A 17,653-nucleotide genomic window follows, 5' to 3' on the forward strand; every position below is an offset into this window, starting at 1 on the left:
CCATCAGACCAGATCAGCTCCTGGCTTCCGGCTACAAAGCGACACCAGACGTCGTCGCATTTCTGGGGGGAAAAAAGAAAACAGTTCCAGTTGTTCCTGCAGAGTCCACTGCCGCTTCCGTCTCACCTGGTTGGAGAGTCCCAGCCAGAAGCGGGTGTCCTCGCCCATGGTGCGCTTCACAAAGTCCTCCTCGGCCGAGGAGGTGATGGAGAGCAGGTCGCCGCCCTGCCAGACGCAGTGGTGCCGGGCCCCCAGCCAACCGTTGGGCTTCTCCACCTTCTTGTAGCAGTTGGTACCATACTCGAGCCACCCGGTAAGACACTTGTTGGCTGAAGGCACAATTTGGGGATCAGGCGGACAGATCAGAGCACACTGATGGAACACTTGCATGTTTTTACTCTGTGCTCTTCATTGGGGGCATCTCAACCAAATGCATGAGGATTCTGTCAGGGGTGGGGTGGGGGATGGAGGGGCCAACGGCCATTGTCGCTTTGGCCCCTTCCAAAAACTTGCCTGTCCTTCATTTTTGGGTGCAGCCAGCATCATGCAGCAAAGTGGAGCTGCTGATTGTTCGCATAAAAGCATCACTTACGCCTGCCAAGGATTGCACACAATTGCTCCAAAGTGATGATACTAAGCTTCAGATGTACAGTGGGGCAAAAAGTAGGTAGTCAGCCCACCAATGGTGCAAGTTGTTCCACTTAAAAGATGCCATCATCATCTTCACCCTCAGCAATTACCCCACCCAGCAGTTACGCACGTGTGGCATATCGATGACCAATGACCTAAGCTCAATCAGGTCAGCACACATTTCACCACTGGAGGGTGCTAAAGCACAACGCAACTCAATCGAATGGGACACGTTGCAACAGTTGGACCGCTCCCCCCCTTCTTAGCTCAAGAAGAGCCCGTCCTTCCTTATATCAAAGTACAAAGCCGAGCAAGACTGTGTTTCATGGAGAAAAAGGGCTTTTAAACTGCGGGCTCACTCACTCACTCACTCAATCAAACCTAATAAGCATGGACTCTGAGGGGCAAATGCAATTATTCAGATGCGCCCTGCGATTCACTAGGTGAAATGAACACGCACTGAAATCAGAGTCTCATAAAAGTCCTACTCAGTTTTGCAATCTTTGAAAACATTATGCCGACACATTTTGATGATGCGCAGCGATATTATGAACTGCACAACTGTGTTGCAACTTTTTTGTGTGATGATAACAGACCAAACACGAAGGTGTATTATTAATAATATAATTACTACAGTATATTATTAATATAACAATGATTATGATCTCGATTTAGATCATAATAACCATGATTTTTTATAACGGAGGTGCTAAGAAATATCTATTGTATAAAGGGGCTGTAAGAATTATTGCTCATACTGTATCAAGGACTGTAAGAAACTATTAATAATAATGACTAATAATGATTGATTATTATTCATTATAATTAGCTCATATAAATCATGAAAATATTCTTATAATAGGGGCGCCAAGAAATATCTTGTCTTATACACATGTGCATAATATATTGTATAAGAAATGATATTCTTATTATTATTGTTATCATTATTATTCATAATAAATGTATTACTTTTATTATTATTAAACTAGTATTATCACTATTATCATTCTTATTATTATATATATTTATTATTCTCGTGTCTTGTTGACATTCTCTGTCTTAAACCCGAACGGTGCAACTCATCTAAGTGTCACAAAGTCCAATCAGCCGCCTCCTGAATTCCAAGTGCGCCCATGTTTTAGGGGGGAAAAAAAAAAAACAGAGCGACAGAAAATCAAAAGCAAACGCAGAAAAGAGAGATGGAAGGAAAAGCCCAGTAACGCGACAGCACATATAAACACATTCGGTTTTCAAACTAAAAGAGCAATTTTAGATTGAATATTTTGAAGTTATATGCTCAACTTCAATAATCATACCGACAGCCATTGCGCACTTAAAATTCACAAGCGCTCGTCTGCCGCCGTGAAAAAAAAAAAAGCCAAGACACTTGACTCAACGGCTTTAGCTCGTCATTTCAAAGTCAAGTTGCTCGTATGTTCGGACATTACAGCAGCCCGCATGAATGATGACAATGATGATAAAGGCAAGCCTCGATAACAAGAAAGGTCCGGATTGGGCTCCTCTCAAACCAAGTTGGACACAGCAACTACATCAAAGTGTCCGAATAATGTGGATTCTTCTAAATTCATCAAAGTTGTTGTCGTCCAAATTTGTGACATTGCAATGATTTATTTTTTATCTCAGGCACCGTAATGTGAGAATATAAGCAGATGCAGTCATGCTAACTCACAGTACAGTACAGTACATTCCATCGTTTCTCCAGCTCTTTACTGTTGTTTTAATGGACTAAAGTTACAATTTGCTTACCTGAAGCACATGTCCAATATATGCCAATCAGGAGAAGTACATTCTTTAATTCTATCCACACTGTTGGAGGAAAATCAATCCCCCCTCTCACTGGGGGTCGCAACGAATTCAGAAAACAAATGATAAGTCGCCTCACTGAAAATAGCCAGTGGATTGTAGTCCAGAGGAAAATGGAAGTTTGATCCACTCTGCTCCGAGCCCGAAGCATGCCGCGCCCACACAACGCCTACGTCAAACACGTCACATTCAAAGGCTCAAAGCACTCTCAAGCTACGTGGGGGGCGGCGGCGCGCGTGTGCGTATGACCAAAAGTAAAAAAAAAAAGGGGAAACAGCACTGCCCCTTTGAGTCCTTTCATTTTTGTAACTTTGTAAATGTTCTAGGACGTGGAACAACAGCGAAAAGCAGTCAACTCGTTTAACTGTAAATATAAATAATTAAATCCAAGTGCGAAAGTTGGAATTCAATGAGGTGTCACTCAATTTATGTTCAAGGATATAGACAAGACTACAGAAGCTTTTCCATTCACGCCTCTCAGAATTCCTGTTGATTTTCAGAGAACGTGAGAAAATACATTTAGCCGACGTGCTTTTGAATGAAAATGAACGATGAGCAAATGAATCTGAGAGAAATGAAAGGGGAAAGCGTCTCCAATTCAGCCTCGCAAGCCTCGAGTGCAAAAGCACAAACCATATGTACAATACTTTTTATTCATGATATCTATCATATAAATATGATCATAAAAAGTATCATCTTTTTATTGAATCTTTGTTTCTCTGTGAACGTGCATTTTCCTTTGGGCGTTGCTTGTAAAGGGGAAGCAATTGATCAGGATTAAGCAACAAAAGGAGAAATCAAAAATCCACTGATCGACCAGTTAGCCTGACTATTTTCATTAAGATCTTGAGGTCGACTAAACCGGTCTAGAAAGGGGGCTCGGTTTTCGACAAGAGGGAGCAGACACACAAACGGCAACACTGCTCGTTACTTATGTTACGAGTCCAAGATTGCCTGAAACCAGAGGGCGGGGCCGAGTTGTTCCTTCCGACCGGCAGACACGTGACAGCACCACGCAGCAATGGCGAACAAATTGAAAAATGACTTTTTACTCATCACACTCCTTTGGCTTTGCTGCGGGGGAGTCGTCAGAACGTTCAAGGCTTCTTCCACAACGATACGTTTGTTTAACAAGAGCACAAAGACACATAGTTGTTCACGGGCCAAATTGATAATAACAACTAAAAGGTATCCACTTAGGGACAAAATTCCCCACATGAGATGTCTTGGAATGTCTCGAGTGGCATGGCTGTGCGCGAAATAAATGTCCATAAAAAAAGAAATAACAGTTGAATAAAGAATGCAAATTTTGAAAACAAACGTGAACTTTTCTTTCATTTTCACTGCAGGTCACAATGGGGACCCAGTGTTGGTTTTGTGGACAATCAATATTCAGCAACAAAAGCAGAAAACAAAAATCCACGGATGGACCGATAAGCCTTTCAACAAGAGGGCGCAGACACACAAACGGCCACGGCGCTTGTTACCTATGTTACACCTGCGTTGAAGCTGGCCCCCTAACCCCAGGCAACGTTGAAGGAAAACAGTTTTATTTCGTTTGTGCCGTAAATAAAATTCGTTTGTGCTGCAACGGAATTTTCAAGTTATGAGACTTTATTTTATAGGTCATCCAGAGTCCACCCAGCGCCCCATCTGCTCCAAATGAACCCAAAATGGCTACCGCTCGTTGGTGCTCCAAAAACCTTCGTACGTTTTCGAAGCTATTACACATTTCATTTTGATCGTGACGTCGACCCTCCCCCCATTTACTGCCAAACGGACCCAAAATGGTACCGTTCGTTTGTGCCGTAAAAACGTTCGTTTGAGCTGCTACGGTTTTGTAGATATTACACATTTAATTTCTAGCGATGACGTCACCGCGTCGCGTATTTCAAGCTCCTGCAATGCCACTGACGCAGGACGAACTTTAGCTAAATATGTTGCTTGAAATCTTCTACCTTGAAACTAGATCAAGCCCAAAATAAGCACCAAGAAGGGCATTGATCGATGTGCTCTTTGTATTTCTTAGAAGTGTTCCCGTTTTGTTGCAAGTTAAAATGTCGAGAGCAGGTGAGCATCCAAAACTTGTATGTTTAAAGAAGCAAAATGTCGCCATCTGTCAGTGGCTCAAGTCCACTGCATTAAGGATCCGTCGTCATTTGACACTCACTGTTTATTGGCAACCGCAGAGGCTGTAAAAAAGAACGTTCTTTTATACTATATTGTGTGCGCTTAATATTTATAGTATTGTTTGCCTGCAATTAAATCTTTATGATGTGACCATCTGTTATTTCTGCTTGCGTATGCTAAATGGATGTTTTGAGTTAGTTTGCTTCCCTTGTATATGACCGTGTGAAGGTTGTCCATTCCTAGGATACACTAGTTGTCTGTACAATCAAAAGCTTTCCAGAGCAAAAAAAAAAAAAAAAAAAAAGAGGTACCACAGTGAGCATGAAAAAAAACCCAGATGTATTTTATGTAGCCTATTTGCAATTGGGTCAGTTCGGTTCAGTGCTTAAAATAGTGCAGTGCCATCTTTGCATGAAACAGTCAGGGGTTCATGATGCCATCAATTTGTTTCCATGTTTGTCATGCTTGCTGACTTTTTTGTTTTTTACATGACACTAGTGTGGTGGAATTTTGATGTCTAATGCTTGATTTGTTGCAGTAGTTAGGCGCAGGCTTTAGTGCCATCTCCGGCCATCTTGTGTGGGGTTTGCATGTTTGCATGCGTAGATTTCCTCCCACGTTTCAAAATCATAGGCCGATTGACCGCTCCTACTTGTTTTGTTTTGTTTTTTTTGGAAGGGGGGGGGGGGATGGGAATTATGTGGTCCTGCCACTGCCTGGCACCCAGTTCAGGATGTGCCCCCAGCTGGAATAAGCTAGCCGCGACCCTCGTGAGGATAAGCACTTCAGGACAATGGATTGATTTCATGACGTGGATAGCAATAGAGTACATCTTTTTTTCCAAATTGTTACAAAGAGCAATGCAAAAATGCACCAAAATGGCGTCATGAGGAAGTCTGACTAATACTCGTACCTCGGGACTAATAAATTATGATCAAATTGACCAGATATTCAAATGCCCTGTCCAAATCAGTAAACTATTAAATGGAGTTAACAGGGTGACACCAATTGTTTTTATTTTTTTTATTGTTTTTTTGGGGGTCAAATAAACCTGGTAAAATCAACACAGATGGAATAATAATGCATGGTAAATTTAACAATAAGTAAATGAAATATAAGAAATCAATTATGAATGCATGGTAAATCTAAGAGAATAATAACATGGTAAATCATAATATCACATGTTAAGTCAAGATGAAGAAGAATGCATGGTAAATCATAATATCACATGTTAAGTCAAGAAGAAGAATGCATGGTAACTTAAAACAGAATGGTAAGTAACAAAAGACTACTGCATGGTTCATCAATCATAAAAATGCATGGTAAATTGAACAAAATATGGTAAATCACAATATCACATGTTAAGTCAAGAAGAAGAATGCATGGTAACATGGTAAATCTAACAAAAATACTAATGCATGGTTAATCAATCATAATATCACATGGTAAATTGAACAAAATAATATTGCATGGTAAATCATAATATCACATGTTAAATCAAGACGAAGAAGAAGAATGCATGGTAACTTAAACAGAATAATAACACTGTAATCTAACAAAAAGACTAATGCATGGTTAATCAATCATAATAATGCATGGTAAATTTAACAAAATAATAAGAATGCATGGTAAATCATAATATCACATGTTAAGTCAAGAAGAAGAATGCATGGTAACTTAAACAGAATAATAACACATGGTAAATCTAACAAAAAGACTCATGCATGGTTAATCAATCATAACAATGCATGGTAAATCAATCAAAATGCATGGTAAACCAAGCAGAATGATCATGCAAGGTCAATTGCATTCATATGAATACTAGCAACTTGCATTGGCACTTTCCAAATCCAGCGGATAACGCGCTGTGGGCATCTTACACACGTAGCCGTTTAATTCCATGCAGGACATCTTCTTCCATTTGCCAGACTGAAAGTCAAATGAAATTGATTTTAAATCTAAACTTGTCTTCGGCGAGCGGGTTCTTCAATCTTTTCTGCACCTACCTGGCTCAAGGCGGCCACGCAATTCTCCATCAGGCCGGTAGGTCTTCCCGGAGGAGCCCAGTTGGTGAAGGTCGGCACCTTCCTGGCGGTCCTCCGACACACGAATCTCGCCAGCGATTGACCAGGTCGTTCAGTCCGGTCCACGTGTCCTCCAGGGGCTGCAGAGGACAAACGGCAACAGAGCTTCTCATTCGCTTCCAGATATGGCAGATATCGAGCAGATGCGGCGCGACGCTTAGCGCGCTGCTCGCCGCCGCACCAAGCTTCATGAGGTCTGCAGCCAATCCCGCGCAGGTCATCAGAGCGAAAGGACACCAGATTGGCATCGAGACCCCCAGCAGGAGTGTCTGAGCGCCGTAACCACGACTTCTTAGTGTCAAAAATGTTTGTAGCAGAAGTCCGCAAACTCCTCCCAGTCAGGTCACGAGCATCTCGGCTCTGCGTGCAAGATGGCGTCAACGTGAAGAAAGGATTTCTATTCTGGACAGTCTACTCACCCATGTCAGCAACGTGAAGGTACGGAGACGGATCCCATTTTGTCAACATATCTGCAGACAGAGTAAAGTGAGAATTGAGCGGGCGTCTATAAGTGGACTCGCCAGTGAAAGCGGAGCACGCACACTTTCGAGATGATTCCGTTACAGGTGGAGCCGTTGAAGGCTTTCTGTGGCAGGCTCTTCAGCAAAGTCACATCTCCTCCAATCTCAATGATGCCCGAGTGAATAGCAGCCGCACAGATGTTTGAGTCCTGCACTCAGAGAACGTCTCAGACATAGAACAAGAACTCAGCTTGCAGGTCGTGCGGTAATTAACATACCTGTTTGTGGAGCCGTGTTCCGTAGACCTTGTAGCCGGCTTGGGCGCAGCCCAGGGGCACCCGGACCCGGTGGAAGACATTCGTTGGCGAGGGAGGCCTTTTCGGCAAGAAACGTCATACCAAGTCTGACTCACGTCATTGAACCGTTGAGGCCGAGGTCGGTGGCTGTGCTGTTGCATAAGATGTCTGTGGGTCAGAAGGGAAAATCAAAGCCCGTTTCTTGCTAGTTTCTCACTGCACTCCAAACGTCGTACTCACTGCGAGGGGTGTCGTCAGACGTGCACCCTAAGACGTCAAAGCGTAGGCCCAAAAACATTGGCAGGAGGCGGACGTACTGGGCGAACACGGGCCTGGTTAGAATATACGTCCCCAAGGCAGGCTGGAAACAAAACACGCGTGTTTGCAATGAATGACAACAGCCTGGACGACGAAACAAGTCGACGACCGCTCACCTGTACTGGGTGGCGATGCCAAGTCACTCCGTCAGTACTGAACAGCATCGCAAATCTGCTGGAACTTTGCAATCGGTATGTACAGCTCTGGGTCTCGACGCCTGTCACCTTGAAGTTCTGACCGAGGTTCACCTGGATCCAGCTGCCGACTGAGGGCGGAAGGCGTTCCATTGCTCAGGATACCAAACTACCAGCAACTACGACGGAGAGCTGTGTTTTTTGTTTTTACGTACGTATTTTGGACGGTTTCCAGCAACCGCTGCCCCCCAGACGCGCTTTGTGAGGTTCGGCATTGATCGCAGAGGAAGAGGCTGAAAAAGAAGAGTCTGGGATTCTCCCGTCAGCGATGCCCAGACTATCAAGACACACTGAGGAAAGACAAAAAAAAAGACAATGTGGAAGGAACGCTCGCTCATTCATTCTCATGTCTGGTCACCCGTTCCTAGCCGACGCTCTATCTGGCGATCCGTTGCATTCTTTCCTTGGCATATCATCCATCGACAAGTGTCAGGATGTGAAGCCCACCTTTCTTCTCGCAGCTGTAGACGACGTGGAGGTATTTGGAGACACCAGGGCAGGAGTCCGTATCCGTAAGGTAAATGGGGTAAATGGGGCAAATCTGATAGTTGTCACACAATCCTCTAAAGTACCGGAGAGCCCCTTCCACCCTGCAGTCATCTGCAAGTGACAACACACCACCATTTCACGCGCATTGTATTCGCACACTTACATACTGACTTCAACTTGTTACAGGACGTAGGGAATTTTAATGGTTAATGACTATTAGAAAAAGAGGAATCAAAGAAGCGCCCGGCTTCGCTCTTTTTCATCGTTTTCTATTTTATTCAAAGAAAAAGTTAAATAAACATTTTCTATTGCCTTCGCTCACACGTCAATGCCCACGGATATTGATATTGAGTTATATGTTACAAACGAGTTACCGCCAACGCTGACGGCGTGTGAAAACCTCGTGACAGAAAAGGCTCCAGGACAGCGAGCCAAAAACAACGATGCCACCGGAGGATTCTTACCGCGTGATCCGCTGCCGCCACTCGGACAGACGTCGCTACGCTTCCGTCCATGGAAAGCCCACCGTATGCGGATGACTCTTTCATCGGGACATTCAAGGGATTTCCAATCGTCTTGGCAGTGAAGTTCCTCCTTGTAGCCTGTGAGAGCACAACCGTTGACTTCTCTCCGTCTTTTTTTACAGAGACGTTGAAGGCGACTTACCGTCATGTGGCGGCAGCTGATGTGTCTTTCCTAGAAGCGGGAAACAGAACGTGGATGTCGACACGCGATGACTGTCCACCGCGGGGCATCACATCTCACTTACCTCTTTTCTTGCAGACGTAGCCTCTCTTCTCGTCGCACTTGTCGCGCTTCCAGTCGCCGCTGCCAGTGAGCAAGGAAAGGCATTTCCCCCCTTCAGCGACACCTGGAGGGAGGGAGACAAGATCTGAGCGCTCATCCGTTCCTCCAAAGTGCAGCTGACAACCGCTTCAGCCCGACCTGCACTCGAGTGGAGGTAAGAGAAGGGGGATCCGTCAGTCCACTTGTCGCCGTCACGCTTGATGGAGGCGTCGGCGCCCAACCACAGTGAGGCATCATCATTCATCCCCAGAAGCTTGGCGATACCTTTGGATCCCAAGGAGAACATGCAAGATGATTCCATAACGACTCACACTTGACTCTGCACGACAACTTGATGGTTGCGGCACAGCCGTGACAAAGCGCTAACAATACTGCAACAAAGAGTGAAAGAACAACAACAAAAAAACAAAAACAAAGCAACGCTGGCCATATCTCGGGTTTATCAGGTTTTGAGTTGGAAAGGAAGGCGTAGCAGGAAAAAAAGCTTTTTATCAAAGACAGCTCAGTGGCCTAGTGGTAGAGTGTCCGCCCTGAGACTGGAAGGTTGTGGGTTCAAACCCCGGCCGGGTCATACCAAAGACTATAAAAATGGGACCCATTGCCTCCCTGCTTGGCACTCAGCATTAAGGGTTGGAATTGGGGGGTTAGATCGCCAAATGATTCCCGAGCGCGGCACCGCTGCTGCTCACTGCTCCCCTCTCCCCCAGGGGATGGATCAAAATCACACGGGGATGGGTTAAATGCAGAGGACAAATTTCACCACACCCAGATGTGTGTGTGACGATCATCGGGACTTTAACTTAACTTTAACTTTTTTAAAGTTAAAGTTTTTTTAACTTTAACTTTAAATTCATGGCCAGCCTTCCGCGTATGAAGACCGCGGACGAAGACATGACGCCTTTTTCGATTTACTTTAGCTTCTATTTCTCGTTTGCTTCATGTTGGAAAATAAGAATTGATCCACTTGTTTATGGCCAATATATTTTAATTCATGGCCTCCTACCGCGTACGAAGCCCTGCTCGGCCGAGTCGGCGATGCTGAGCAGGTTCCCTTGGCGGCCTTTGCAGTCGGCTTGCGCCTCCTGCCAGGTCTTGGTGGGCTGGGGGATCATCAGGTAGCAGAAGTCGTTGGTGGGGTCGTCCAGCCACCAGCCGCATTTGTCAGTCCAGCCTGCGAGACAGACGGCGCAGGAAGGCAAAACAGCATAAGACAGCGTAGAAGACTGCGGCAGTGCGAGACACCTACCCTGTTGGCTGACTAATGGTGGCAGCTGTCGAGGCCCTCCACGCTTGGCTGCATGGTAAAGAAGGGCGAATGAGCAAGTACATGAAGGAGCGCAAGGAGGGACATTTTTGCACCTGTTTTGCAGACAAATGGCCGCTTTGTTGTGCAGGGGCTGCCGCCGATCTTCCCAACAGAATTTGGGAATGCGCAGGCCCCCGTGGTGTCATTTTGCCACTCGGCATAGTCCTGCGGACGACATGAGGGTGTTGGACTCTCAGCTTCCCAACGCCCTTCCTCCGCGCAATTGTTGTGCTCAAATTTCAACTTTCCCAATCTAGCTTGTGCAGAATGACTTTTCCAAAGTTCGTCAGCAATTTACTTACAAAAGCTGTTCCGTCACTATACTCATAGTTGTTGCTTTTCTTCTTCAGTCCCAGCCAAGAATACCAAACGCTTTGCGAGTGATCTTGAGGAAAGGAAGGACAACAACAGCTTCAGGGCAAGAAGAACCAGAGCTAAATGACGGCAGCTTTGTGGGACCGACGACTGCGGCGGTTCGTCTTAGCGCTCACCAAACACGAATTGAGCCTCTTGCCATGAGTGGACGCTAGCCAGGTGGCCACTCTGGGCAACACAGAACTTCTCGGCATCCTCCCAATCTTTGTACAGCTTCGAGTAAAAGTAGCAATGATCGCCATACAGTAGGTTGCCATTGTCGCAGGTGGAAGCTGAGGCCACAATGGAGAACATTGAGGAGGAAACCATGACCACGTGGTTAAAGTGCAAATAAGCGTGCTGCAACTCACTCTTCATGACAGCAAGACCACTTTTGGGGGAACACGTCCGTCCCTCCAGGCAGCCTGCAAAAAAAAAAAAAGACCGTTTGCGCCTTTCAACGGCAACGTGACCGCAGACGTGCAGGCTTACTCAGCGGCCGTTTGCACATGTAGGCCAACGAGGAATCACAGGAGCCAGACCTCCACATGCCGGGCTCACCCCTTCCCCCTTGGTTGACGTAGGCGCAGGACGCAACGTTGGCGCTGTCGGTAGATAAAAAAAAAAAAAGGAACATTTTCCTATTTTTCCTTGAGTGCTCCTTCTCAAAATTGGTTCCAGAACCTTTACGCGTCTCCGCCTGACAACAGCATGCAAAGTTGTTACGTCTTACCTTTCGAGTTGATTTGAGGCCCAGTTGCGGTGTGTTGTTGTCTGGCCATCGGACCAGGTCAGGTTCTGGCTCCCGCCTTCAAAGCGACACCAGAACTCGTCGCATTTCTGGGAAGCAAAAAAAAAAACAGTCCCACTTGTCGCTGCAGAGTCCACGACTGCTTGCGCTTCCGTCTCACCTGGTTGGAGAGTCCCAGCCAGAAGCGGGTATCCTCGCCCATGGTGCGCTTCACAAAGTCCTCCTCGGCCGAGGAGGTGATGGAGAGCAGGTCGCCGCCCTCCCAGACGCAGTGGTGCCAGGCCCCCAGCCAACCGTTGGGCTCCATCTCCTTCTTGTAGCAGCTGGAGTCGTGCTCGAGCCATCCGGGAGCACACCTGCTGGCTGAGGGCACAATTTGGGGAACAGATCAGAGCACACTCCTGTTTTAGCTCTTCAGTCCACCATTTTGAGAAAAGGAAAGTTTGCAGGTCACGGTTGGCCAAAACTTGTCTTGCACATGTTCTCAGGCAAATTGGAAGATCTGGGACTCGACTTGTTAGGTTAGCCCTATGGCATCAGACGTTTACAATTTGAAATGATCCCTATAAAAAAAAATCACCTTTCGAAAGCACGCTTGTGAAACAATCTCTCCACATGCGAATCAACGCGAAAAACATTCAAGTACATTTGCGTACTTAATAAAATGAGAAAAATTGCACAGAATTTGTGACCAATTTTGTCAGGCTACTTACCGTCAGAAGACAGCGAAAGTTCTGCCACTCCTGCAAGAGGAAAGGCAAAGACAGACGTCAGGGCAAAGGCGGACGTCAGGGCGAAGACGGACGTCAGGGCAAAGACGGACGTCAGGCCAAACACGGACGTCAATGCGCAATGACGGCCAGAGGAGCATCACAACTTACTCACCTTTTTTCATCTTCTTGCAGACGTAGCTTCTCTTCTCGTCGCACGTGTCGTGCTTCCAGTCGCCGCTGTCAGTGAACAAGGAAAGACACTTCCCCCCTTCAGCGTCACCTGGAGGGAGGGAGAGAAGATCTCAGCGCTCGGCCGTTCCTCCAAAGTGCAGCCGACAAGCATCAGACATGCTTTCAGACCGACCTGCACTCGAGTGGATGTAAGTGAACGGGGATCCGTCAGTCCATTGGGCGTCATCTTCCGTGGTGGAGACATTGGCGCCCAACCACAGAGTGGGCAGAAACCTGACATAACCTGTGGACCCAAGGCAAAGGTGGAACAGCATCTTCCAGAGACACGCTTTACTCACCCACTAATGGAGCCCATGTGGCACATTTTGGAACGACACCATTCATTCGTTCATTCGGTCATTCCATTCATTCCATCATTCCATTCATTCATTCATTCATTCGTTTGTGATACCAATGAATGGCCGCCTACCGTGTACAAAGCGCTGCTCATCATAGTTGGTGATGCTGAGCAGGTTCCCGTGGAGGCGTTGGCAGTCGTCTTGCGCGTCCTGCCAGGTCTTGGTGGGCTGGCGGATCATCAGGTAGCAGAAGTCGTTGGTGGGGTCGTCCAGCCACCAGCCGCATTTGTCAGTCCAGCCTGCGAGACAGACGGCGCAGGAGGGCAAAACAGCATAAGACAGCGTAGAAGACGGCGGCAGTGTGAGACACCTACCTTGTTGGCTGACTAATGGTGGCAGCTGTTGAGGCCCTCCTCGTTTGGCTGCATGGTAAAGGAGGGCGAGTGAGCAAGTGCATGAAGGAGCACTCGGGAGGGACATTTTTGCACCTGTTTTGCAGACAAATGGCCGCTTCGTTGTGCAGGGGCTGCCGCCGATCTTCCCAACAGAATTTGGGAATGCGCAGGCCCCCGTGGTGTCATTTTGCCACTCGGCATAGTCCTGCGGACGACATGAGGGTGTTGGACTCTCAGCTTCCCAACGCCCTTTCTCCGCGCAATTGTTGTGCACAAAATTCAACTTTCCCAACCTAGCTCGTGCAGAATAACTTTTCCAAAGTCCGTCAGCAATTTACTTACAAAAGCTGTTCCGTCACTATACTCATAGTTGTTGCTTTTCTTCTTCAGTCCCAGCCAAGAATACCAAACGCTTTCCGAGTGATCTTGAGGAAAGGAAGGACAACAACAGCTTCAGGGCAAGAAGAGCCGGAGCTAAATTACGGCAGCTTTGTGGGACCGACGACTGCGGCGGTTCGTCTTAGCGCTCACCAAACACGAATTGAGCCTCTTGCCATGAGTGGACGCTAGCCAGGTGGCCACTCTGGGCAACACAGAACTTCTCGGCATCCTCCCAATCTTTGTACAGCTTCGAGTAAAAGTAGCAATGATCGCCATACAGTAGGTTGCCATTGTCGCAGGTGGAAGCTGAGGCCACAATGGAGAACATTGAGGAGGAAACCATGACCACGTGGTTAAAGTGCTGCAACTCACTCTTCACGACAGCAAGACCACTTTTGGGGGAACACGTCCGTCCCTCCGGGCAGCCTGCAAAAAAAAAAAAAGACCGTTTGCGCCTTTCAACGGCAACGTGACCGCAGACGTGCAGGCTTACTCAGCGGCCGTTTGCACATGTAGGCCAACGAGGAATCACAGGAGCCAGACCTCCACATGCCGGGCTCACCCCTTCCCCCTTGGTTGACGTAGGCGCAGGACGCAACGTTGGCGCTGTCGGTAGATAAAAAAAAAAAAAGGAACATTTTCCTATTTTTCCTTGAGTGCTCCTTCTCAAAATTGGTTCCAGAACCTTTACGCGTCTCCGCCTGACAACAGCATGCAAAGTTGTTACGTCTTACCTTTCGAGTTGATTTGAGGCCCAGTTGCGGTGTGTTGTTGTCTGGCCATCGGACCAGGTCAGGTTCTGGCTCCCGCCTTCAAAGCGACACCAGAACTCGTCGCATTTCTGGGAAGCAAAAAAAAAAAAGAGTCCCACTTGTCGCTGCAGAGTCCACGACTGCTTGCGCTTCCGTCTCACCTGGTTGGAGAGTCCCAGCCAGAAGCGGGTATCCTCGCCCATGGTGCGCTTCACAAAGTCCTCCTCGGCCGAGGAGGTGATGGAGAGCAGGTTGCCGCCCATCCAGAAGCAGTGGTGCCAGGCCCCCAGCCAACCGTTGGGCTCCATCTCCTTCTTGTAGCAGCTGGAGTTGTGCTCGAGCCACCCGGGATCACACCTGCTGGCTGAGGGCACAATTTGGGGAACAGATCAGAGCACACTCCTGTTTTAGCTCCTCAGTCCACCATTTTGAGAAAAGGAAAATTTGCAGGTCACGGTTGGCCAAAACGTGTCTTGCACATGTTCTCAGGCAAATTGGTAGATCCGGTACTCAACTTGTTAGGTTAGCCCTATGGCATCAGAGACGTTTACAATTTGAAATGATCCCTAAAAAAAAAAAAAATCACCTCTCTAAAGCACGCTTGTGAAACAAACATCGCCACATGCAAGTCAACGCGAAAAACATTCAAGTACATTTGCGTACTTAATAAAATAAGAAACATTGCACAGAATTTGTGACCAATTTTGTCAGGCTACTTACCGTCAGAAGACAGCGAAAGTTCTGTCACTCCTGCAAGAGGAAAGGCAAAGACAGACGTCAGGGCAAAGACGGACGTCAGGGCAAAGACAGACGTCAGGGCAAAGACAGACGTCAGGGCAAAGACAGACGTCAGGGCACAGACGGACGTCAAGGCACAGACGGACGTCAATACGGCCAGCGGAGCATCACAACTTACTCACCTTTTTTCGTCTTCTTGCAGACGTAGCTTCTCTTCTCGTCGCACGTGTCGTGCTTCCAGTCGCCACTGTCAGTGATTAAGGAAAGACACTTCCCACCTTCGGCGTCACCTAGAGGGAGGGAGACAAGATCTCAGCGCTCCGCCGTTCCACCAAAGTGCAGCCGACAAGCATCAGACATGCTTTCAGACCGACCGGCACTCGAGTGGATGTAAGTGAACGGGGATCCGTCAATCCATTGGGCGTCATCTTCCGTGGTGGAGACATCGGCGCCCAACCACAGAGAGGGCAGAGACATGGCGTAACCTGTGGACCCAAGGCAAAGGTGGAACAGGATCTAATAATAATAAATTATATTTATAACGCACTTTCCATTCGGAGGAATCTCAAAGTGCTACATGGCAAGTAAAAACAAGAGAACAAAGCGTCGGACAAGTATAAAACAACTGGACGACAACTAGGATATGAGAACAGGAATTACGGAAATGCTAGAGTAAAGAGGTGAGTTTTAAGTCCGGTTTTGAAAGAGTCAGTGGATTGGGGTGCTCTTAGGTGGATCTTCCAGAGATACGCTTTACTGACCCGCTCATTGAGCCCATGAGGCGCATTTTGGAACGACACCATTCATTCGTTTGTTCGATTAATTCATTCATTCATCCATTCGTCCATTCATCCGTCCGTTCATCCATTCATGACACCAACAAATGGCCGCCTACCATGTACAAAGGTCTGCTCATGGTTGTCGGTGATGCTGAGCAGGTTCCCGTGGAGGCGTTGGCAGTTGGCTTGCGCCTCCTGCCAGGTCTTGGTGGGCTGGCGCATCATCAGGTAGCAGAAGTCGTTGGTTGGGTTGTTCAACCACCAGCCGCATGTGTCAGTCCATCCTATGAGCCAGACGGCGTAAGATGGCGCAAGACAGCGTAAGACGGCGGCAGTGCGGGACACCTACTCGGTTGGCCGACTAGTGATGGCAGCTGTGGAAGCCCTCCGTGCTGGGCTGTAGGGGAATGGGGGGGGGGGGGGTTTGCAAATATGAGCAAATGCTTGATATGTGCAGAAGGAGCGCTCGGGAGGGGCGTTTGCACCTCTTTTGCAGACAAATGGCCGCTCCGTTGTGCAGGAGCTGGCACTCAACTCCCCAACAGAATTTGGGAATGCACAGTCCCCCTTGGTGTCATTTTTCCAGTTGTTGTAGTCCTGCGGACGACATGAGCATGTTGGACTCTGCTCGGCTTCCCGACGCCCTTCCTCGGCAATCGCTCACTCACGCCCAAGTTTTGCCCATTTCCCTTCCAAAACAATCCCAAATTTGAAGCCTCGAGCAGCATTTCTCCTATGTCCACTTTTATTTTTATCCTACTCAAATTTGGACTTTGCCAGCTCAGCTGTTGAAAAATGAGTTTTTCAAAGGCATTTCACTTACATAAGTTGTTCCATCACTCCACTCGTAGTCGTCGTCCTCCTTCTTGAGTCCCACGAAAACAGATTGTGAGGTCTGCGAGTGATCTTGAGGAAAAGAAGGAGAACACGAGCTTCAGGGCAAGAAGAGCTTCAGTCAAATGACGACTGCGGCGGTTCCTCTTGGTGCTCACCATACACAAATTGGGCCTCTTCCTTGGAGTGGACGCTAGCCAGGTGGCCTTCCCGGGAACGACACAACTTCTCGGCATTGTCAAAGGTTTTTTCCGTCTTCTCGTAACGATAACAATAATCGCCATAGTGGAAGGTGTTGTCCTGGCAGTCGGAGGCTGGGGCCACAAAGAAAAACATGACCATGACAAGATGGTCATCTTGCATGATGGTCAAGTGCAAATAAGTGTGCTGCAACTCACTCTTCACTACAGCAGGACCCCTTTTGGGGGAACACGTCTGTCCCTTCGGGCAGCCTGCAAAAAAAAAAAAAAAAAAAGACCGTTTGCGCCTTTCAACGGCAACGTGACGGCCGACGTGCAGGCTTACTCAGCGGCCGTTTGCACATGTAGGCCAATGAGGAATGACAGGAGCCAGACCTCCACTTGCCAGGCTCACCACTTCCCCCTTGGTTGACGTAGGCGCAGGACGCAACGTCGGCACTGTCGAGAGAAAAAAAAAATCAAGGAATTCTTTTCCCGTGTTTTTTTTTTTTTTTTTCCCCAAGTGGCCGTTTTCAAAATTGGCTCCAGAACCTCCGGCTGACAACAGCATGCAAAGTTGTTACGTCTTACCTTTCGACTTGATTTAAGGCCCAGTTGGTGTATGTCGTTGTCTGATTATCGGACCAGGTCAGGTTCTGGCTCCCGCCTTCAAAGCGACACCAGACCTTGCCGCATTTCTGGGGGGAA

The 17,653-nt window shown here is 47.5% G+C and overlaps 1 protein-coding gene across 1 annotated transcript in view; it reads right to left on the reverse strand.

The window, feature by feature from the left end:
- LOC119127438 (C-type mannose receptor 2-like) overlaps positions 1-17,653 on the reverse strand; it is a 36,304-nt gene that overhangs the window by 15,626 nt on the left and 3,025 nt on the right. Inside the window, exons 8-36 of the mRNA XM_037259378.1 lie at positions 17,537-17,643; positions 17,292-17,404; positions 17,165-17,218; positions 16,925-17,080; positions 16,756-16,838; positions 16,418-16,529; positions 16,282-16,329; positions 16,049-16,216; positions 15,528-15,638; positions 15,336-15,443; positions 12,358-12,387; positions 11,805-12,007; positions 11,627-11,733; positions 11,386-11,498; positions 11,265-11,318; positions 11,031-11,186; positions 10,842-10,924; positions 10,593-10,704; positions 10,480-10,527; positions 10,237-10,404; positions 9,372-9,497; positions 9,196-9,297; positions 9,093-9,122; positions 8,891-9,028; positions 8,385-8,537; positions 8,093-8,227; positions 7,860-8,008; positions 7,666-7,786; positions 7,542-7,593 (exon numbers count right to left, since the gene is read on the reverse strand). Coding sequence (XP_037115273.1) covers positions 7,542-7,593; positions 7,666-7,786; positions 7,860-8,008; positions 8,093-8,227; positions 8,385-8,537; positions 8,891-9,028; positions 9,093-9,122; positions 9,196-9,297; positions 9,372-9,497; positions 10,237-10,404; positions 10,480-10,527; positions 10,593-10,704; positions 10,842-10,924; positions 11,031-11,186; positions 11,265-11,318; positions 11,386-11,498; positions 11,627-11,733; positions 11,805-12,007; positions 12,358-12,387; positions 15,336-15,443; positions 15,528-15,638; positions 16,049-16,216; positions 16,282-16,329; positions 16,418-16,529; positions 16,756-16,838; positions 16,925-17,080; positions 17,165-17,218; positions 17,292-17,404; positions 17,537-17,643 — 3,140 coding nt within the window. The remainder of the gene's footprint in view (positions 1-7,541; positions 7,594-7,665; positions 7,787-7,859; positions 8,009-8,092; positions 8,228-8,384; positions 8,538-8,890; positions 9,029-9,092; positions 9,123-9,195; positions 9,298-9,371; positions 9,498-10,236; positions 10,405-10,479; positions 10,528-10,592; positions 10,705-10,841; positions 10,925-11,030; positions 11,187-11,264; positions 11,319-11,385; positions 11,499-11,626; positions 11,734-11,804; positions 12,008-12,357; positions 12,388-15,335; positions 15,444-15,527; positions 15,639-16,048; positions 16,217-16,281; positions 16,330-16,417; positions 16,530-16,755; positions 16,839-16,924; positions 17,081-17,164; positions 17,219-17,291; positions 17,405-17,536; positions 17,644-17,653) is intronic.

This window comes from Syngnathus acus, chromosome 9 (genome assembly GCF_901709675.1).
Source record: "Syngnathus acus chromosome 9, fSynAcu1.2, whole genome shotgun sequence".
Classification (NCBI taxonomy): Eukaryota; Metazoa; Chordata; class Actinopteri; order Syngnathiformes; family Syngnathidae; genus Syngnathus; species Syngnathus acus.